This window comes from Enhydra lutris, unplaced genomic scaffold (assembly GCF_002288905.1).
Source record: "Enhydra lutris kenyoni isolate GAN:26980312 unplaced genomic scaffold, ASM228890v2 scaffoldscaffold19, whole genome shotgun sequence".
In the NCBI taxonomy this organism is placed as follows: Eukaryota; Metazoa; Chordata; class Mammalia; order Carnivora; family Mustelidae; genus Enhydra; species Enhydra lutris.
The window spans coordinates 39,538,937-39,561,608 of record NW_019154103.1 but is presented as its reverse complement, the minus strand read 5'-3'; the positions used below and the strand labels follow the sequence as shown (position 1 = coordinate 39,561,608).

Here is a 22,672-nt window from a genome sequence, read left to right as displayed (position 1 = left end):
GCAGTCATGTTGCTTTGGGCAGCAGTGAAATGCAAAATCAGCACTGGGGAGTGAACCAGTCTAAACATGTACTTTAATTCTGTAGAAGGGCCAAGGACCTTTATATGAAACAGACATTGCTAATAGCAAATTACGAAGAAGCCCACTCGCTTTCCACTTTCTATAAGATAGTAAAGGTAGAATCTAGAGTGCCGGAGAGGGGCACCTGGGTGGCTCAGTGGTTAAGCCTCTGCCTTCGGCTCAGGTCATGATCTCAGGGTCCTGGGATCGAGCCCTGCGTCGGGCTCTCTGCTCAGCAGGGAGCCTGCTTCCTCCTCTCTCTCTCTGACTACTTGTGATCTCTGTAAAATAAATAAATAAAATCTTAAAAATAAATAAATAAAGTGCTGGAGAACAAAATGATGTGCCTCCACATACTGTAAAAGATAAGAATGTCAAGAACTATATTTGTGTGTGCTTTTGAGGTTACATAGCTCCTATTTCATAGTTGAGTGTGTAATACTTTTTAATATTTTTTTCCCCAAAGTAATAAATCAGGGTCTGTCCGTAAGAAGAGAACCATTTTCTCTTTGGTTGTTAAATTATTCCGGGAAGTTTTGCTAGGTGGCAGCATATGCTCAATAATGATTCAGTTGTAGTTAATCACCAAGCATTCTAGCATTTTTTTAAAAAGATTTTATTTATTTAGTTGACAAACAGAGATCACAAGTAGGCAGAGAGGCAGGCAGAGAGAGAGAGGGAGAAGCAGGCTTCTCGCCAAGCAGGGAGCCCAGTGTGGGGCTTGATCCCAGGACCCTGAGATCATGACCTGAGCCCAAGGCAGAGGCTTAATCCACTGAACCACCCAGGTGCCCCGCATTCTAGCATTTTTAAATTGCTGCTCATCAAAAGTAAAAATAAGTCAACAGTAAGTTATCATCCAAATGGCCAAATTAGAATCCTTCTCTATAATTACTATCACAGTAATTAATAATAAGTAATTATACAATAATTAATTTTGTCAAGTATGATGTAGTTCAATCATATCAAAAATAATGTAACAAATGTCCTTATGATCTACTTCTTGTATTTATCAAGTGTCAATATTTTGCTATATTGTAATGCTTAATTCTACCCACCTTCTCTGTCTCAGAAGTAATTCTTACTCATTCAGTGTAATTTTCTCATCCACAAATTACAAATATATGTAATTTAGTAACATATATCAGCATTTATTGTGTTATATATGCCCATAGTATTCTGAATATTTTAAAATGTGCATATGTTACTGTATTAATGCAGTGTTACACCACAAGTATCACTATAAAAGTTACTTTTCAGGTCATCGGGGTGGCTCAGTCCATTAAGCTTCAGACGTTGACTCAGGTCATGATCTTAGGGTACCACAATTGAGCCCCACATTGTGCTCTACCTTCAGTGGGGAGTCTCCTTGTCCCTCTGCACCCCTTCTCCTCCTGCATGTGTGCATGCTCTCTCGCTCTCTCTCAAGTAAGTAAATAAATGAAAGCTTTAAAAAATTCCTTAAAAGTTACTTTTCACCACACAATTTTAGGGTTTACTCATGATAATACATGCATATCTCCTGCATTGATTCTAGAATACCACATTGCTTGTGCTTTATTTATATGCATTATTGTATCTCTTATGCAGTGTTTTATAGGAACTCCACAGTGAACAGTTTTATGCATAGTCCTTCCCTGTTGCTGGAGGTGTAGCTTCTGGGTGGATTCCTAGAAGTAGGAATTTTGTTAGATGTTGCCAGAGTTTCCCGGAAGGAGTATACCAATTTGTATTTCTATCAGCAGTATGTGAAGAGTGCCTGTTTTGTAACAGCCTCATGGACAGAATGTTGTCTTTTTTTTTTTTTTAATTCAATCGGATTGATGAGTAATAAGCAACTAGAAGTTTTAATGTACTCTAAGAAACTTAGGTACACTCAGATTTTTTTTTAGCACTCTAAGCTCTCTCAAAACAATATTAGGTCTTGGAAGAATTGTTTTCTAACAACTATGGGTTTTTGTTAGAAATTAATGTAAATGCATGGCAGAGTCAATGAATTACCAAAAGTGGCTGTCTAGTTGACTGGCTCTTAGATAGTTAACTGTCAGTTCAAAGTAGTATTTACTTTTGTCATTGGACCATAGTTTGCTCTCAGCATTATAGATCAGAAACTTGCCATCCTTGTCACCCCCAAAACATAGCTCATTCTTTCAAAGTCAAATTCATATTAACCATAGCTTATAAGAGACTATAAAAATGAGGAAGCTAGTTTATTAAATATATCTAATGTAACACAGTAATGCTCACATTGTAGAATATTCTTTTACTGAATACTGATCTACCTTGACTACTTGAAATGTAGAACCATAGAAAGGGGTTTTAGTTATTATAGTTTGTTGTCGGGCTGTGATACATTTGTCCTCATAATTGAGTTACTCCAATACAAACTGGATTTCTCATCTCTGAACTGGGGAACACTTCTTATTCAAAAGACTTGAATCAGACACTGCCATCTTTTGCTCTTTGTGACTCCCATTCCTGTGTTTATGTTGACCCTTCCCCAGATGCCCACATTGTCTTTTCCTAAGCAGATATATTAGCTTTCCACTTAATTTAGTTATGATCATATTTTTGTACTGTCTACCCAAGAGGTGATCCAGGTTACATTCCTGGGTTGAGATTTTACCCTTACAGAGGGCATCTGCTTGTGTAGGTTCTCAGTGAACCCTCACTTTCAACACATGTGTTGTGTGTCTGTGTGTCCGTGTGTGTGTGTGTGTGTGTGTGTGTGTGTGTGTGTGTGTGTNGTGTGTGTGTGTGTGTGTGTGTGTGTGTGTGTGTGTGTGTGTCTTTTTCTTCTGCTCTTACAGATTAAATGCATTATTTACTACTTGGAAGCCCTCAGCTTGGGTTTGGCAGTCTTAGTGATGACTAGAGATTTGTCCTTCATTTTCTTTCTTCAGACGCTTTCCTTTCACTTTTTCATTTTGTTTCTTTGTCAGCACATTTCATTCCATTATTATACCTCTGTTTTCTCCTTGCTGTCTTTCTCTTTCCCTCCTTCCTTCCTTCCCAGACAGTATCCTACCCTTTTCACATTTCTAACAATGGTAGTTCTCTTTCTTTTGTTTGGGAAACCAAAGCACATTGCCCTGAAGTAGTACATTGGCCTTCTGACAGTATTGAATGTTTTAGGCCTGTTTGTTGACTTGTGGGTTTTCTGTCAACCAACTTCCTAATTCCTAAGTGCAAATGAATTTTGAATCCTAACTGAGAGGCTCTTGATACCTGTTTGTCAGTTTTGCAAAAATAAAATTAAATGCTTGAAGAAAGGTAAGTGCTTGGGGTGAGCAGTTGTGAGAAAAGTAAAATATTTCCATTGTTACATAAAATGAATGTACTTATTTTTCTAATATATTAAACTTAATCAAATTTTCCTACTGCCTGCACACAAATACTGGAAAAGTCAAAAAGTTGAAAAGGATTTTTTTGGTTTTGGCATGGAACTACATACATAAAGCATTCCCTTTTCTTTTAGAATTCCCTTATGCAGTAATGACAAACATAGTACTTCTTAAATTGGAATTTTAAAATTGGAGTTTAGCTTTCCCATGATTGGAATGTAACTGAGGAACAACTCTGCTAACTGCAGTTTATTAGTTCAGTTCAGTTGACAGCAGTTAACAAATATCATATCATCTTATGTACCTGTGGGCTACAGCAATTAGAAACACTTGCTAATATATTTTAGTGCATACTATATAACTCACTATTAATTTATCTCATAAGTGACCTTCAAGAACAATGTGTTATAAATCCGCATTTTGCTACATATGAAATGTAGCAATTTTGGCATGTGGGTGGCTCAGTCAGTTAAGGTCTGCCGAAGGTCTGCCGACGGCTCAGGTCATGATCTTGGTGTCCTAGGATTGAGCCCTATGTCTGGCTCCCTGCTCAGCAGAGATCCTGCTTCTCCCCCTGCTTGTGTGCTCTCTCTCTCTCTCTCTCTCTCTCTCTGTCAAATAAATAATTTTTTTTAAATGTTACAGTTTTTTTTTTTTTCAGTTAAAATCTAATCTGAATGGCTTTTTATTATGCAAGTATGAATTTTTTTTCTAAACCGAACTTTAAAATAAATTCCAAACAGGTTAGTATATCTGGTAGGAAAGAAACCTGATCACTGTGCACTTTGTTAATATATTAGACATTTGAAAAAGTGAATGAACAAGTGAGTATTACAATCTTTCTGGTCATTTATTTAACAAATGCTTATTGAAAACTCATACTGTACCATCACTATGTTAGGTATTACGATGTAATGATTAGTAAAACCAGACACTTGACCTTCATGGAATTTATAATCTGCTGGGAAGAAGACATATCAGATTGTATTCAGATTACAAATAAAGTATTTAACTTAAAATAATTGTCATGACAAGTTCTAGAAGTACTCCTAAGTACTTATAAAGGGGAATTTTAACACTGTCTGAAGACAGAAAATATTTCACTGAGAAATGGCAGTTGATCCAAAATCAGAAGGATGAGATGAAAGAGTGGTAAGGAGCATTTCTACCAGAGAGAACAGCAAGTGTAAAGACTTGGTGGTAGGTGGAAGCATGATGGAGATAAAGGATTAAAAGTAGGCCCATGTGGCCATCCTAAGACAANTGGAGATAAAGGATTAAAAGTAGGCCCATGTGGCCATCCTAAGACAAACTGCAAACAAAGAGAATTAAGTAAAGGTCTATCATCAGATCTGTGTATTAAAAAATGTATTCTAGGGTGCCTTGTTGTTCAGTTACCAAAAGCGTCTGCTTTTGGCACAGCTCATAATCCTGAAGTACTGGGATTGAGTCCTGAATTGGACTCCGTAACTACTGGTGACTCTGCTTCGCTCTCTCCCTCTGGTGCGTGTGTGCACACTCACTCTCTTTCTCTCTCTTTCTCTCTCTTTCTGTCAAATAAATAAAATCTTAGAAAAAAAGTATTCTGAGTTGTGAATAACTGGTTGGAGAGGGGCAAGAATGGATGTAGACAAACCAATTACCAGTAACTCACCCAAGAGAACGAGAAGGTCAAGATATGGGGAAAAGTGGTACAGTTTGGGATATAATTGGAGATAAAATTGACACAACTTGGTAACAGATTGATTGTGAGGGATTTAGAAAAGAAAGCTACTTAAAATGAGCCCTAGGTTTATCATTGAACAAAAGGATTGTTCTTTTCCCTGAAATATAAAACAACAAAAAAGCAATCCATTTAGGAATGAAGAACATGGGTTCAAGTGTGTGTTGTAGATGATTTTAAGCCTGCTGAACAGGAAATACCAAGTAGACAGTTGCACATTTAGGTCTGGAGCTAAAAGAGAGTCTTAGCTGAAGGCAAGAAATTACCGAGTCATCTTGTTTAGGTGGGAAATGACAGTGTACACAGGTAAGATCACTTAGGTCTAAAAAGTATGTTGTGAAAAGAAGAGTTGGCTCAGGACTGCCCTTTGAACTTAAAACTGGTTGGGATGGAGGAGACTTCAAAGAAGAGCAAGGTCGAGTGACGAGAGAGGATGGAGGAAATCCTGGAGATAATTCTAAGTGTCCCTTCGAAGGAGAAAGTGGTCAACAGTGTCAGATGCTGCCGAGATTGCAAGTAAAGCGAAGCCTGAAAAATTCCTGTTGGATTTGAGGGACTTTTAGAAATCATTGATGTCTCTTGTAATAGCTTAGGGTGGACTGATGAGAATGGAAATCCAACGGGGTTATGTGGTAAGTAGAAATGGAGTTAGGGACTTTGAGCCCCTCTGAAAGCTTGGCTGAGGCAGTTGTAGAGAGAGGGTACTCCTAGTGATCTTCATAGTGAGAATGTTTTGTTTGTCTTGTCTCTAGTGAAAATGAGTCAAGCACGATTAAAAATCAATAGAAACAACCATGTAAGAGATCGACAGTGCAAGAGTAAGGGGGTAGTGTGTAGTACGGGTTCTAAGAAAGCAGAAAAAATGAGATCCAAAATACAACCGGAAGATGAACGTCACGTATTGGGTAGGAGAATAGGTTAATAGAGGAGAGTAGCTGATACAAGTAAATTTGCATTCATTGTAGTGGAAAGATGATGGTTCCCCTTTGATGTTCATTTTCTCCATAAAATTGGAAAAGAGAGAAAAGGAAGGTCAGGTGTTTTAGAAGGCAGGCACAGGTTTAAAATAGTCATTGTAGAAGGAATTGAACAAAAAAATATAATAGGTTTCCTAAGAGTGTATAGGAGCCCATTTCGTGTTAGTTATAATGAATTTAATGTAGATAGAATGTCTCAAGTATTCCCCAGCTCTTGCAGGGGCTGTGATAAAGAACTCAGGATGAGGGGTCCTGGGTGGCTCAGTTGGTTGGGTGACTGATTCTTGGTTTTAGCTCAGGTCATGATGTCAGGATCCTGGGATTGAGCCCCTCATCTGGCTCTGTGCTTAGCACAGAGTGTGCTTGAGGATCCTCTCTCTCCTCCTTCTGCCCTTCCCCCTGCTGACTTTCTCCCTAAAATAAATAAATGAATCTTGGGGGGGGGTAAAAAAAAAAAAAACACCTCAGGATGATTATTTCATCCAGGATTAGCTGGAGTAATTGCTAACAGGAAGGATAGGACAGTTTAAGGTATTAGCAAGTATTGATCATGTACATAAACTGAATAAAAGGAAAATTGAAAAGAACACGACCAATCATTTGAGAGAAAGTATAGGGGCCAGTGAACTATTGGTCCCAGTAAAGTCAAAGATGGTGGTGGTGTGTTAAGTTGAACAAGGAAATAGGCATTTTGATCTCAATGTAGACTATTTATATTAATGGTTATAAAAATGGATCCCTTATGAGTGATAACAGGGACTACAGTGTTACTACCTTGGACGTGGGTGCTGAGACTGAATAGATAAGGTCATGAAGACAGGAAGTCAACAAGTGAGGGTATGATAATGGATAGGTTTTATTACATGGACATCTACGTCACCCAGAATGGTGGGAAAAGTTAGGATGGAGATAAATTGTAAGCTGATTGACAGTATCTTCACTGAATAAGGGGGTGAAATAGACTGAGGCTAAGAGACAGGGTTATAGCCAAATGCAAGAGCCTTGAAGAAACAGGATGATGTTGATGTTGCTATTTTGGCAAGGAGAATTTGAGGGATTGTATGTGCCAGACACTCTAGCAATGCTCAAAAAAAATGATTTCAGTACCACAAGGTCCCGTCCTCTAGGAGTGCCCAGACTATAAAAAAAGATGGTTACGTGAGCAGTCAGGGATACTACAGTAAGATAGATGCTGCCTATAAAGTATACTGGGAGCGTGAAGGTTGGAGGAGTTCTCTCCATCTGAAGAAGTCATTGGAAGACTTCTCAGGAATATCTTATCTGAATTTTATATGGTCTTTAAAGTGGAGAAAGGGAAGAAGAACATTCTAGGAGGAAGGATAAGGTATTTGACTAGTAATAACAACAGACAAAATATAAACTCAAAATGATAGCATCCTGATGTACTAAGTACTGTTGTAACATGTAGTTCTTCATCATCTGAATATTTCCATTTTTTGGACAGTCTTTCTGGGGTTTTTTGGTCTCAGAGTTCAGCACTGTTGTCTAACGGGATGATTTAAAGCATCTGTCAGTGTGCGTGCATGTACGCATGCACCCTGGTGTTTTTCACATTTCTTTTAAAGTTAGGTTTGAAATTTATTACTAGAAACAAATGGAAGGGTTGCTGTATAAATAAGTAAAATATTATCACTTTCACACATTTGCTTTTGGTAACCTAAACATTCAGTAAATTCCTGCCATTATGGGTAAAGCTCTGTTTTAAATTGCAAGGGTGCAAAGATGAATGTGATGCTCTCTGATCGCAGGGAACGCAATCGTTTATTATGTTCAGGCACAAAATATAAGTGCACTATTAAAATACTAATCACTGAGAATGCTGTGACCTTTTAAAAAAAAATCATAGCTTGTTTCTCTTAAGTCTTCAGACACATTTTTTAGAATGTTGATTTACTCTCTTACAGAAGAAGTTTGGTTTCATCAAACTGTGAATATGGTTGAAAATTTGGTTAAAGTTATTAGACTTAACCTGTAATATTAAGACTCAAAATAAAGTGATTTTCATCTCAAATTAAGAGAGAACCTTTCTAATTTTGGTTTTATTCCTCAAAGGTTGTGAAGATGAGAAAAGAAGTGAAGAGAATCCGGGTGTTGGTTATCCGAAAACTTGTCAGAAGTGTTGGCAGACTGAAGTCAAAAAAGTTAGTCACTTGAAGTCATGGTCCTGTGACTAATAGAATGTCAGAAGTTGTTTTTATTCAGTATTTACAAAATTTGAGGGTGGGACCAGGAGGAATAATTAAGTATCTTACTCATAAAACACTTTTTTTTTTATATGGAGAGAGGATCTGAGTGGGTTACAGTGTGCTGTGTCAGCATGTCCTTGCATAGTTTGGGCCACATTTGCTTAAAAATCACAATGAATTCTGCTGTTTTTTCAGAACTCTCCTTCTGGCCTTTCCAGAATGAAAGTCCTTCAGAGTTATTTGTGTATTTTATGTTATTGGAAGTTATTTTAAGATGTTGATATACTGTAATAAATCTAGTAATACCTTGAATACGTTACAAAGATTTTATATCAATTTATTCCTTAAATTGCTAAATAATTGGAAATCTTCATTACCTTGTGGAAGTGTTTATGAAAACATTATGTTCTATTTTTAATAATATTTTATAATTTCCTTATCACTAGGATTAGAGTAAGCATGTTGTAGCTTTTACACTTTCAGCATACTTAGTTTTCACATATATTTTGTTCCTGATTAATTTCTTGTTCTATCATAAATAACCTTTCTCTCTGATATAATCAGATATTTCTTTTTAGGTATTCCTTTAGTTCCAGAGAACAAAATTTTATGTAATAAAATTACATCTGACCTTTAACTATAGTTTATGAAGTTACATTAAATGCAGTGTGCCATTAAGCAGTTGATTAAAATCTATTATTTGGCTATCCATTAAGGAATTAGAAGGCCTGCTGTGTCTCAATAGTATTCATCATTAATATAATGCCAGGTAATGCTTCTGTGTGCCAAAAACTTGGGTTTGTTGATGGAATTGGTGTTGGACAGTGGGGTTGTTCAAGGCAGTGCAGGATGATAGTGTTTGTTATTTACACATTATGCTTTTCTAAAAGAAATGAAGAGACTTTTAATTATGATTGGACTCGAAAATACATGCTTTTCCTGGCTGTATATTTTCATGTATTTTTTACAGGGGTACCGAAGATGCACTGTTAAAAAACCAGAGGCGGGCACAACGACTGCTTGAAGAAATTCATGCTATGAAGGTAGGCTTTGTGTGGGTGTGTATACATAGGTGTGTTTCCGTGTCTCCTCTCAGCTGTGTGTGTGTGTGTGTGTGTGTGTGTGTGGTGTTAGTTATTTGAATATTATTGCCAGTTGACTAAGATTTAATTTTATGGATCTGTTTGGTGAAGAATGTAGCACAGTTAGAAAATTGTAATATGTTTAAGCTTGCATTTTTTTCATGTTTTTTACTGAATTTGTTGAAGTTCTAGAGTAATTTACATGGAAACTATGCCAAACTAAACTCATCTGTGTTTAATAATGCCTCACGCTTGAGATTTTTATTTTTACTCTAACTTCACACATAAAAAGTCTACGTTAAGTTCGAGAATGAAAGCGTACTTGCTATTTGGTAATGCGGACGGTGGTATCGGTGGCTGACATCATGCTTTTCCTATTGCCAACTCAATAAATTTTTGTGTGGTGGTGTCAGAGTTTTATTCAGCTCTGTAGTAACTTGAAATAAAATTAGTGCTGGACCAAAATGATCCATATTTTTGTTTCTTTCAGCCAGACTCTTCACTAGCATAATTTTTAGGTCTTCTCACTGCTCTTACTTTGTGGAAACTTTCATTTACCAAATGACATACTATTAAATGTCTGGGAGACTGTTTTATTGCAGAACTTAAAAACAACATTTGGTACCAGCAATTACCTTAATTGCAGGGTCATTTTGCATGTATGTTTAACTATTACATTTTGGTATAACTTCCAAGTTTTGAGGTAGATAAAAGGGCAAGAGAATTCCCTAACAATATTTTAATTGAGTTAGATCATCAGAGCTTCTCACCATTTTTTTCCTTTGGAAGGGATGATACAGTGTTTTATAGGACAAAGTTATCACAGTTAATCTGAGTAGAAATAGAGGTGGACATTATTTGTGTGAGTTTTTTTTGTTGCGTATTTTTATTTTATGTTCACAGGTCTGCAAAATTCGCAGAATCCATTTGCTGTATCTTTTCTTTCTCAAAGATTTAATCCCCCTTTTATCTAGTCATTCAGTCAAAATATTTGTTTGTGAGTCATTATTGTTTGTGTCAGTATGGATCACACATGTGGGCTTTTTCATGTACCTTTTTTTTCTGTGAAATTCCTCTGAGAAATACAACCTTTATAGAGATTTCTGTTTTGAGTGTAGCACTGAGATAGAAAATTACGATTTATCCCATTTTTTCTTTCACTTTCTCTTAACCAAGGTCCTTACTTAATTACATTCCTTACCTAAATTTTTCCCTATAATTTCTTCTGAATAGTCATTTTTGCAGTCCTAAATTATTCCTATGCTTTGAACTACTGTGTAACTGCTGATTTTCTCTTACCCTAGAAAGGATATATTATATACAATAAAGCTATATACAATGTATGAAGAGTTTGAGGTTAAAATATATTTGTTAATCTTCCTTTCTATAGCTCTTGATAGTGAATTTAATTTAATTCGAAAGAAAGTCCTGTTTGATCTGTATGTGAAAGTTGTTTTCTCTTATTCTTAAACCTCATCAGCAACAGGAAAGCAGGCTGAATGATAATTAAAGTTTATAGGTTCACAAGATTGCAGTGTTGTGACCTTGTTTGTTTGTTTGTTTTCCTAGTTTACTCTGATTATGTAAGACCACTATGGGATTATTGCCTCATAGAAAGCTAAAATTTGTAACCTGTATATTCCTTGCAATAGTAAAATTAATAGTACATATATGTGTATATATACTTTGAATTCTTTTTAGTAGTGGTGTAGATTGGATACTTTTATATCAACTTCTTTCATAGTGCTATTTAAAAACTGGATTACATTTGAATGTAAAAGCCAGAATAAAAAGTATACTAAAAAGACTGTACACTTTTCTTACATTTGAAATTTTATTTCTCATTCATGATTCTTTTACAAAATTAAGCTACTTTTCTAGAAGAATCAAAGGCATAGAGGATTTTTAAAAATTGAAAGGTCATTTGTGATTTCTTAATGAAGTGTTCATCTACATGGGAGTATCAAAGAAATAGTCACAAACAGAAAACTTACAGTCTCAAATAAATTTGGGGAAGAACCTCTACTTATTTGTTTTTCCAGATGATTTTTTTCTTTGGCTCATATACCACTACATTTTTACAGAGTTGTTCATGACATATTGTCCTATACTTGTTTTCTAAGATAATAGGGTATTTTGTTGCAAGCTGACTTCCTCAAGAAGAAAACCTGAGATATTTTTGGAAATGGGAGTTGGTGTTTTCTGACCAAGAAAAAAAATGCCCTGATCTTTACAATACTATAAAATCATAGGTTCTAATTTTATAGACTGTAATGTATGAATACCAAGTCTTTGCTGCCTTTTCTAATAGTATTCATGCTTTTTACTTTGATGTTAGTGTAAATACTGTCTTCCTAAACAGTTCTTTTTTCTTTGGAAATTAACGTAGCTTATCAACTTTTACTGATTCCTTTTAGCTAGAGAAGGAGATAGTAAAATTGAGACATACACTGAAGTCAATCAAAATGTTCAAGAAATTCCTTCTTAAATAGTAAATAAAATGACTGGCTTTTACTAAGCATTTACTATGTGCCAGGTAGTATATTGTATGTTTTGTATTCACTATCTTGGGAAGTTGGTATCATTCTTGTCCCAATCTTACAAAATACGAAATTACAAAAATAGAAATACAAAATACAAATACAAAATATGAAACTTCTTAGAGAAGTCAAACAGCTTGCCCAAGGTCAAATAGTTACTGGGTGGTGGGCTTCCAAATAGACTATGAAGTGAATGTTAGTAACTACTTAATTATGCTGCTTCAGTAAGGCAAGAATTTCCTGAAATGTACCTAGATTCTAGTGTCCTAGAGATTGGATGAGAGAATATAATAATAAACAGGATACTTGTCCTGTAGGGGACAAAGGCCTAGAGATTTACAACATGTTTTCAAATTCTTTAATTCCTTGCAACTAAGTATATTCAGTTACCTCTCTCTGCTTACTATTCCTTACTTATTCCTCACCGAGGCTATTACTCTTCCATACGTTGGTTTTCCTGTGCACTGAGAGTGTATGGGTTCTGTGAGATCTTGCTCTGCCTGCTACCTTTACATCTCTATTTTAAAACTTCCTAATTTTGTTTCCATCTTCCTTTCTTTTGATGTGCTCAGATCTCCTACTCAAAGCGAACTTTGAGCTTGCGTCAGATGTTAGGATTGTCTGCTCTCATGCCCCTTCATAACCTATTTCTAAGTAGTTGGCATTAGTGGAGTACAAATAGGAAAAACGGTTTAGGTTATGATATTTATATCCCGTCATTTGAATTTCACCCCAACTCTGTAAATTACACAGATTCTTATTTCACAGGACATGTTTAGAAAAGTTCTGGGCTGCATACACCCACTGGATTATATGTTTATCATCATATATTTTCATATATTAATTAACATTTTGTACATTTCTAGTTGTATTTGCTTTTTAAAAATTTGCTGAGAAATTTCTCTGTAATTTCATATACTTTTGGTTGTTTTCTCCTATGAATGCCATAGGGTAAAAGATGCCTTATTTTTCCTGGAAGGATACTGTGCTAGTTAGTTGTATCAAATTAACAGTTCACTTAATCCTACTAAAGTAACAGTATTAAGTTTGTCCTAGATCATAATTGCTTTTGACAGTTTCATCTTTTGCCTGTACGCCAATACAAAAAATCAAATCAGACACATTTTAGAGATCTTACCTACAGTCCAGCTTTGCTGATAGTTTCAGGGCTCTGCTGTGAAATGCACGTGAAGCAAGGAGAGAGATCTGGGAGTCTGGGTGATTCCGCATGTCCTTTCTACATCAGACAGGCACTTTCTGGGCAAGAGTAAATGATTAGGTCTCTAAATGAGGAAGTGTAGTTATTTTCATAGCAAAGAGCATTTAGGTTTTGAAACTTCTCCATTCTGTTCCCCAGGGTTAGATGGCTTAAATTATTTTCTCCGGTGGGTCATGCCTCATAAGTCTGTAGATTTTTAAGTTTGTTTACTGTAGGTGTCCTTACAAGGGACAGCTTCCTAAGAGCATTTTTCAGGTAAGGACTTTCCTCCTAATAAAAATCATTAGTCGGTTCACCAGGAGGACCAGTTAACAACATATTTTTTTTTTTTAAAGATTTCATTTATTTATTTGACACAGAGAGAGATCACAAGTAGGCAGAGAGGCAGGCAGAGAGAGAGGGGGAAGCAGGCTCCCTGCTGAGCAGAGAGCCCGATGCAGGGCTCGACCCCAGGACCCTGAGATCATGACCTGAGCGGAAGGCAGAGGCTTTAACCCACTGAGCCACCCAGGCACCCCAACAACATATTATTAACAAGTAAGGTTAAACTCCTTCACCTACTTTTCCTGGCGTTTCTTCCTGATAAAGTGAATGGAATACAGGACAACTGCATTCATTCTACCCTGATTTGTAAGTGTCTTTTGGCTTTTTTTGTTTGTTTGTTGGTGTTTCCCTCCAACTGTTTGGAAAATATTTCAAACCTTAGAAAAATTGTAATGGTGCAATATAATAATAATACTACAGTGTGTCACATCCATGCTTGCCCCTTTAGTAGTGATGTTGAGTTCTAGTCATTTGGTTTGAATGTTTTCTGCCAGCTTTCTCCATTTTAAAGGCACCTTTTTCTGTTTGCAATTATTAAGTAATTTGTGAGATGATAAACTTTGAAACTTTGTGAATATCCTGCAGTCTTTCATCCAGTGATAAATGTTCTGTGGCTGAATCGTTTAACAGGTTTTTTTGTTTTGTTTTGTTTAAAGATTTTATTTATTTATTTGACAGACAGAGATCACAAGTAGGCAGAGAGGCAGGCAGAGAGAGAGGAGAGAGCAGGCTCCCCGCTGAGCAGAGAGCCCGATGTGGAGCTCAATCCCAGGACCCTGGGATCACGACCCGAGCTGAAGGCAGAGGCTTTAACCCACTGAGCCACCAAGGCACCCCCGTTTAACAGTTTTTTATTCTCTTTCTCTACTAGAATGTTTTTTGTTTCTCTGAGAAGTTGGTAACTCATTAAGGGGACTTTTTACAGATACATACATGTATGCATCATGGAGGATATTGATACTAGCCATTTTGCCTGTGGAGAATGACAGCGTTTCTGTTTCTGGTCTCTTCCTATGCTGTGTCCTTTTGGATATTACCCTTGACATAGTACCTAAGTTAGGTAGTAGAGATTCTGGGTTTGATTATTTTTCTATAAAGAGTGTTTGTCTTAGCAGTTAACATTTGGGGTTAGGCATTATCCGCAAACTTTCTTTTGTAGGCAGCAGCTCCAGCCTCAGTTCAGACCTTTTTTGTTCTCGGACGTGCTTTGAATTGGTTCTTCACATGAGTAGGTCAGGTTTAAGAGTCTCTTAGGTGGTTCTTTTCCTTCTGGGTTTCTTTCCCCTGCTTTCTCAGTAGTAGTGTCTTCTGGCCGTACTCTTCCATAATTATTTCTGCCACTGCTCTTGAACCCTGAGGACTGCACTTAGCCTCCGCTCTGAAGAGATGGTAGCCTATTTGTATAGTTTCCCATCTTTACATACGGCTTAGTCAGCTTAGACTCCCTATCAGAGTCTTTCTGCTTCCATTTACTCTCCGTTACCTTCAGGCAGGGCTTTTTAACTTATGTCCAAGTTTTATGGTTGTTGCTGGGGGAAGTGAGGGACAATGGGGTTAATTGTATGATCTGTGAGTATCTTAGTCTCATACCCAGAAAACGAAGTATGCAAAGTTGGAATTAACTGCAAGTAGCCAAGGAAAGAGGCCTGACCACCCCAAGACACTGTAGATTTAGAGCTTAGCAAGATGAGGAAGAATAAGTCAAAGAGATTGAAAAAGTTTAGCCAGAAGAAGAAAAAGAGCCAAGAAAGTGTAATGTCTAGGAAACCAAGAGACTGTTTCAAGAAGGGAGTGACGAACTAGGTGGCTTTGGTGGTGGTAGTGTTTTCAAAGGTAGCAGTATTATTTTCAATGGGTAAACCCCTTTCTTTGATCATAATGATTGATGGCTTTTTAAAGTTGTAGTTCCTCTGTGGCCTTGCCTCATTTGCAAAACTGTGCTGAAAGGACGAAAATGGTTTTTGTTCTTATGCATTTGAACCTAAGCATGCCTTCCCTCCTCCCCATCCCCATCCTGTTTCTTATCACTGAGAAGGTGTCTGACAAACACTGAAGGCTCAATTTGTTTCAAAGTCCCGTTTTCTTTCTTCATCTCTAAAACCTAGAAGCTGCAGACAGTGGTCCAAGTACAGAAGAGGTGTAATATTTCTCTTACTCGTCTGCTTCCCAGATTCCATGAGCATATGTGCATTGTGATCTTTTATGGCTGTAGGATCCTCAAGAATCCATACTATGACTTACAAGTCCCTTTCATAAATCTCTACTCTTTATATAGATTATTTTTCTCTAGTGCATTCAAGAAATCAGGTAGTAAATAATTATTTTTTTTTAAGATTTTTATTTATTTATTTGACAGACAGAGATCACAAGTAGGCAGAGAGGCAGGCAGAGAGAGAGGAAGGGAAGCAGGCTTCCCGCTGAGCAGAGAGCCCGATGCGGGGCTCCATCCCAGGACCCTGGGATCATGACCTGAGCTGAAGGCAGAGGCTTTAACCCACTGAGCCACCCAGGTGCCCCAGGTAGTAAATAATTAATTGAAACCTTTAAGTTATCTTTAAAGATGCCCAGTAGAAACTGAGTATGGTATTTTTACCAAGAGGGAGACAAGTAATGCCCTTCTCTGGAAGAGTGAAGTCATCGAGGCACCCAGGAGGGTGGTACCACCTGCATGACTATTGAATTTTTCTCCTTTATTTCTACTTGTCCCATCACATTTTCTCTTCTCTTTTCTATCCCTGTTCACTTTTCTCTACTATAGTTACTGGTAATACCTATTTTGGTGGATACTTTATTAAATTAAATTAAATTATTTATTTATTAAATAATTATTAATTATATATTAAATATTTATTAAATTAATAGCTCATACAATAGGTGAAGGGATAGACTGAGCAATGTAAAAATCAGTGGCCCTTAGACTAAGATGAATCTGAAAAATATCTCTTGTTGGAGAGGACGTCATGACATGGACAGGCAGTCTTACTCACTGTTGGTGGGCATAAAAGGTCATATGCCCTTTGACACAGATATTTGGCAAAATGGCTAATGTGTTTATTCTGTCTTTTAATTGCAAAGCTACAGTTGACAAGTTTTTATATATTATTATAATACTACTTACACTTCCTAAATTCTTACTTTACTAAATTGCCAGTTACTTATTTATTTTGTATTTTTGGTAGAGTAAGGCCCTTCTAGACATTTACCCCTTTAGCATCTAACATTTAGTAATGCTAATAATTGTTTTCAATACGATCTTCCTTGTATTTTGGTATTTTAAGAGTGAGATGTGGTGAAACTCTCTAAGGTTTAAGTCTTTGTTTCTTCAGAAACTAACCCTAGACTGATATTTTTATTCTTACTGGTCGCCGGGGGGGAGTGGGGGACGGGGCTGGTTTTTCCTTTCCCCTTCTATTCAAGGCCAATCCCTCTTGATTTGCCGTGTTCCTTTCTTTTGCCCCTTTTATTACTTATGCCTTATCTCACTGATAGCTTCAGACTTTTTCTTAATGTGGGTGTTCCTCAGCTAATAAACTTGTTTAGTTTGTGCCTGAACACCCATCATCCTCCTTTAACTGACTCTCACTGTCTTTTCCTTACTGGAATAGCTTCTTTGTTCCTAATAGTATAGCCACTGCGATCTTGACCTCCTCGTTTGCCATTCCCTTCGCAAGGCTGAGTTTAGCTTCTCCCTATCTGTTCATCAATATCCTTGAATAGGATTAACTCTGACCTGTACGCTGGTGTTCCCCTTTAGCTTCTCACACTATACTCTCCATTCTGGCCGCTCACAAGTTTAACTACTAATCACTATTTTGGACACTGTAATCTCTCTCTGAGGCAGATCTTTCCCGTAAGATGTGCACTCTTAGATTTAGCTCCACTTACGTGTTTGCACGTGCACCTGAAACTGAACATTTTTACCTGACTCACTGAGCTAAGCTGCAGAGGACTATAGGTTTCTTAAGTCTAAGTGCAAGAACTCAGTTTAACCTTGCCTGGGGATAGTCGGGATGTAGAGAGCTCTCAGAAACTTAGCTGGTTTGTGTAGGTGTTTCCTTCTTGCTCCTTTTCTCTTCATTTTGTGCTCCTCTCTGCTTTTCCTCAGTTTCCACCCCAGCCCCTCTTCTCCCTCTCTTTCTCTCCAGCTCCCCAGACAGCTTTCACTCCCTAGATGTGTCCAGGGCCACCTTACAGTGGCAGCCTTGACTCCATAATTCTTGCATCTTCTGTTCAAGGGAAGAACCTGTTCTGGTTGAAGTCCTCAGCCCGTCCTGAATTAATGTCCAACACCGGTCTACCACCTGGGGCGCTGGCTGTATGGTACAATAGAGAAGAGACAGTGAACGAGCAGTTATTCTGAAAGATACCAGTGTCTGAGTATTGGCCCTAACATTTTGTAACTCACCACGACCCTCTTTTTCACATGGTCTTTTCTTCTCTTCCTGGTTTTGGTTTTGACACTATTCATCTAGTTTCCTAACCCAGAAAACTAGGAATCACTTTGCATTCCCTTCTTCCTTAGCTACCTGCTACTCCCAAATCTTGTTTGCCACATCTGCTAATTCTCTCTTCTAAATATGTAACCACGTATAGTTTAGGTGCTGTTTCTTTCTAACATGGATCTGATCAGGAGTCCCTCTGGCATGGCATACAAAGCCCTGTGTGATCTGTACTCTGGCTCCTCCCCTCCACTTCTCTCTTCCATCAACCACATACTTTCTGTGCCAGCTATACTGAACCCCAGACATATCAACCTATTTCCTGCCTCCTTGCTGTTGATCAGGCTTTTTATATATGTCTATCACCTGAACAAAGACTTACTCTTTACTTCAACCCTTATAAGTTACTTGCTTTTGGAAACTTTCCCTCATACCATCACTCTGACCCCAGACTTGTTCTCCGCCTCCTCTGAGCAGTCCCTTACCTTGTACCAATTTCTTCTGTCATATAGCAGTCTTTTTTCATGCCATTCCTTCCTACTATTTAGACCTTCTTTAGAAAATTGGTGGTTTTACTCAAGTCTCTGTCCCTGGCACTAAGTAATGTGTCAGGTACATAGTGGATGTTGTCTAGCTAGCTGACTGAGTGAATTTTAAGCAATTTTTATTTTATTTTATTTTTTACTTTTATTGGCCTTATTTAGAAGGTCAAGGTTGTGGGGCACCTAGGTGGCTCAGTCAGTCAAACTTCTGCCTCCAGCTCAGGTCATGATCCCAGGGACCTGGGATTGAGCCCCACATCAGCAAAGCCTGCTTCTCCCTCTCTCTCTGCCTGCTGCTCCTCCTGCTTGTGTGCTCCCTCTCTTTCTCTCACATAAATAAATAAAATCTTAAAAAAAAAAAAAAAAAGAATGTCGAGGTTGCTCTGCATCTCCACAGATAAGTAGACTACTGACCCGTGACTGACTGAGAAGAGTCTAAAACCAGTCATCGTTTTTAATGTTAAATGTCAGCAACTGAAAATGAATAGGCTCTTCATTTCACACTCACCTTAGCCATTGCTCTTAGACCATTTGCCTTCTAATTTAGTTTTTTTAAAGGCAGAACTCTTACTGCTTCTAAAGCAGAGTAGGATGCCCAGATTTAATAGCCTTCTGTACTCAACTTGTGACATTTGAAATGATAAACAGGAAGTCCTAGCAGTATTTTAGAAGATCAGTATATATTGCTCTCCTCACACTCATGAAGCAGCATTTAGAAACAGATCATCACATAGGAATTTCAGTTTGCTTCCCAGCATGTGGTTTCTGTGGCTTTAAGCCAGCATTCTGAATAAGTTATATTCCTGAAGCCCTTAAGTGTATTGCATTATTAAGCTGTGTTGATATGAAGATATTTTATCAAGTCTCTGGTAGCCTTAAAATACTTTCATCTTTTCAGTAAGAGCATTTGTGGCAGATGAAAGTAGTACCCATCCTTGCTTTGAACCTGTGTGCTTCTATGTGAAAACAAAGGATAAGTTAGAGGTCCTGGTTGGCCCAAGTGATGAAAATGTGATTAGCATTTACTGAGTCATTACATACACCTAATTTTAAAATAAAAAACTGACTTTGGAATTGCTTCAGTTGAGATCAGCCTAGTTCAAAGAGAAGTGAATGTGTAAACAGGATTGAGGGGTAGGAAGTAAAAAAAGAGTATCACATGGCCTTTTAAAAAATATTTTGTATTTCTTTTTGTATTGTTTTTATTTAATTTTTTAAGTTTTGTAATTCTGGAAATTTGAACTTAAACCTTGGCAGAACATTCCTACTAACTGTGAAAGTACCCAAAGCCCTTTTCAACTATTAATTTTAGAAATTTGGACAGCCATTACCACTATCATAATTCCAGTACAAAATAATGTGGTGTTTGAGAAAAGAGGCAAATATTACAACATACTTTGTTGGAAATCCACAATGGGAGAGAACAGGCCCTAGGGAAAAGCAGCAATAACAACAGTAAATAACTGGTCTTGCAAAATAGGATTTTCTTTTTTATTTAACCGAATGTCACCTGAATTTTGGTTAAATGGAGACAAATTACATTGAAACATTTACAGTTATTAACTTGAACACATACCCTACATTGTTAGATTCCTAATCTAATTGTAATGGAATCCATGTATGCTTTCTGTTCTTTCCTGTATGTTGGAGTAGCTAGAATTAGTGTTTAGGCTACTCAAAGAATTATTTCGTGATAACAAAGCTTAACGATTTCTGTTAAGACTCAGTATATTAAAATAGAACTTGTGGGTTTGGGTTTAGTTAACCAATAAAAATTATTCTACTGTTCATCAAAATCTACAATAGCATCCTAGTTTATCAGTGGTCTTCTTAAAATCCATAAACTTTTCAACCAGAAAAGAAAAACAAGAAGTTACGAGTGAAAAAAAAATTAGGAATTTCCAGAACAGCTATTATAAATTATTATATGCTCAGGTTAGTTAAATACATTTTAATTTAGAACCTACTGCTATGTATATAGATAAATCAGTTTCTCCTGTCGGGGAACATACTGTTCTATAGGAAACAAACAACAAGCATATGAATCTATTTAGGATACATACTATACCAGTATTATAACCACATAGTGGTAGAAACCCAGGACGGGATCAGTTAGTATAATTACTTATAAGACTTAAGGAAAACCTTAGTGAATGGGGGATACTGAATTGCGGCTCTAGGAATAAGTATGATTCTGCTTTGGAAAAGGCAGTCTCCGTAAAGAGATCACACCAAGAACAAAGCATACAGGTCTGAAAGTATGTAGTGTGATTGGGAAGGAGGGCTCAATTCTCTTTTCTTTTATGGTATATAGCACATTGAACTGTGATTATTTCTTTATATGTCACCTTTTTTGAGAATACGGTATTACCCAGTGCTAGTGCATTAATTGGCAAAAAGCAGACATTCAGCTAATATTTCCTTGGTGAATTAATAGCCTGGGTGGAATATGGTATGAATGGAATCACAAACAGTTGACGATAGTGACCAAAATGGTAAATGAAATTAGAGTTGAAAGCCTTTTAGGAAATGTAGATGGTCAAAGGTTTTTGAGTCATCATATTTGTTTTCTGGCATGGTAAATCTGAAGGACTGTAGAAGATTGATTTAGAGGGGAAAAGGGATCGGAGGCAAGATAACTAGATAGGAAGCAGTGACTGACTTAATTTTTTCCTGCACGTTTATTAAACTTGTCTCTATGGAAGTTCGTATGCCATATGTTTCGTTGTTCCTGCTCTGCAAAAATCTGACACTATCAGAGAAAGAAGCTGGTGCACACAGTTTTAAAAAGAAATTGGTTTTAGCTAGTAATCAGGGAAGGTTTCCTGGGAAGAGTGACCAGTTTAATAAAAAATATTAATGTTATTTACCGAATTGAGTATTTCCTTGTTATTTTCTAGTTGTATTCCAGTTAGATAGCAGGATACAATGCAACAACTTCACATCCCAGACTTACATATTATTTCTAGCCCAAGGAAATTCAACCTCGTATCTTAGAACACTGCTGCTCATAAACAACTTAATAATAATCTTAGTGGTTGTTGAGCGCCTCCTCTGTGCCAGACACTTTGCTGCAGCCTACTTGTATTCTTCCTAATCTGCATAGGAGCTCTCCAAGGTTCCTCTTTAGCTCCGTTTTACTGATGTGTAAACTGGGGGTTTAAGGGATAATGGCTTTGCTTAAAGTCACATACCCTTGATCAATAAAACCAGAATTTAGTGCAAATCTATCTGAATCAGTGGTACATGTTCTTTACTAACCTTAACCCCTTTAAGTATTAAATGTATAATTTTATCAAGAATAACTGGGTATTATGAAGAACTGTGCTTTTGCATTATAATTTTAATGATCACTATTAATAGAAAAACGAAAACAATGATCAAATAATATATCACCATTGCTTCTTGGGGAAAAAAGTAGGATCTGTTCATAATTTGACCTAATTAGAGTAGTTGGGTCTTTCTAAAAGATAGAGTGCCTTATTATCTATAGATTTTGTGTGTGATTTTAGTATTTAGAAGTATTAAACGAAACACCAAAATAATTGCCTTGGGACCATGAATTACGAGCAGTGATTAGGTTTCAAAAAATTTCCACTTCTTGGAAAATTTGGTATTATATTTTAAACACATTTGAATGTAATGTGACTCTAATATTAATTGATAAAGACTTTTTAAATTGTTAACACACGGAGATATGATCAAGAAACAAATATGGATTTTATTATATGCCCTTAAAAAAGATTACAGAAACTTGAAGATTGTAGAGAAAATACTTTGAAGGAATAACAGTTTGACTTCCTTGGGACTTTGGAATATTTTCCTTTATATTTTTTAGTTAAAGACCACTCTCAGCACATTCCTGTATTCCTCTTAGCACATCTCTATATCTTAATCATATTTCCAGAATTATAGGAAAAAATTGGCTCAGTCACGTAGTGTAATTTCCCTAAGGCTTTTTGATGTATTCCCAAGTTGATTCACTGTGAGGGGAAAAAAATGTGCTATGGGCTTAGGTAATTGTCCATTAATTTTGAGGTTTTGTTTCTGGTTGGGCAAGGAAAACTAGTAAATATATGTAGATGAAATATTTTAGGAATAAAAATGCAAATATAGTATTTCAGACCGAGCTGTAATTTTGTCCTCTTTTGGGGTGCCTGGGTGGCTCAGTGGGTTAAAGCCTCTGCCTTTGGCTCAGGTCATGATCCCAGCGTC

The 22,672-nt window shown here is 36.9% G+C and overlaps 1 protein-coding gene across 1 annotated transcript in view; it reads left to right on the top strand.

Annotated features, from left to right (window-relative positions):
* LOC111148318 (serum response factor binding protein 1) overlaps window positions 1–22,672 on the top strand; it is a 69,317-nt gene that overhangs the window by 4,177 nt on the left and 42,468 nt on the right. The window contains exons 2-3 of the mRNA XM_022504819.1: window positions 8,178–8,266; window positions 9,282–9,354. Coding sequence (XP_022360527.1) covers window positions 8,187–8,266; window positions 9,282–9,354 — 153 coding nt within the window. The 5' untranslated portion in view covers window positions 8,178–8,186. The remainder of the gene's footprint in view (window positions 1–8,177; window positions 8,267–9,281; window positions 9,355–22,672) is intronic.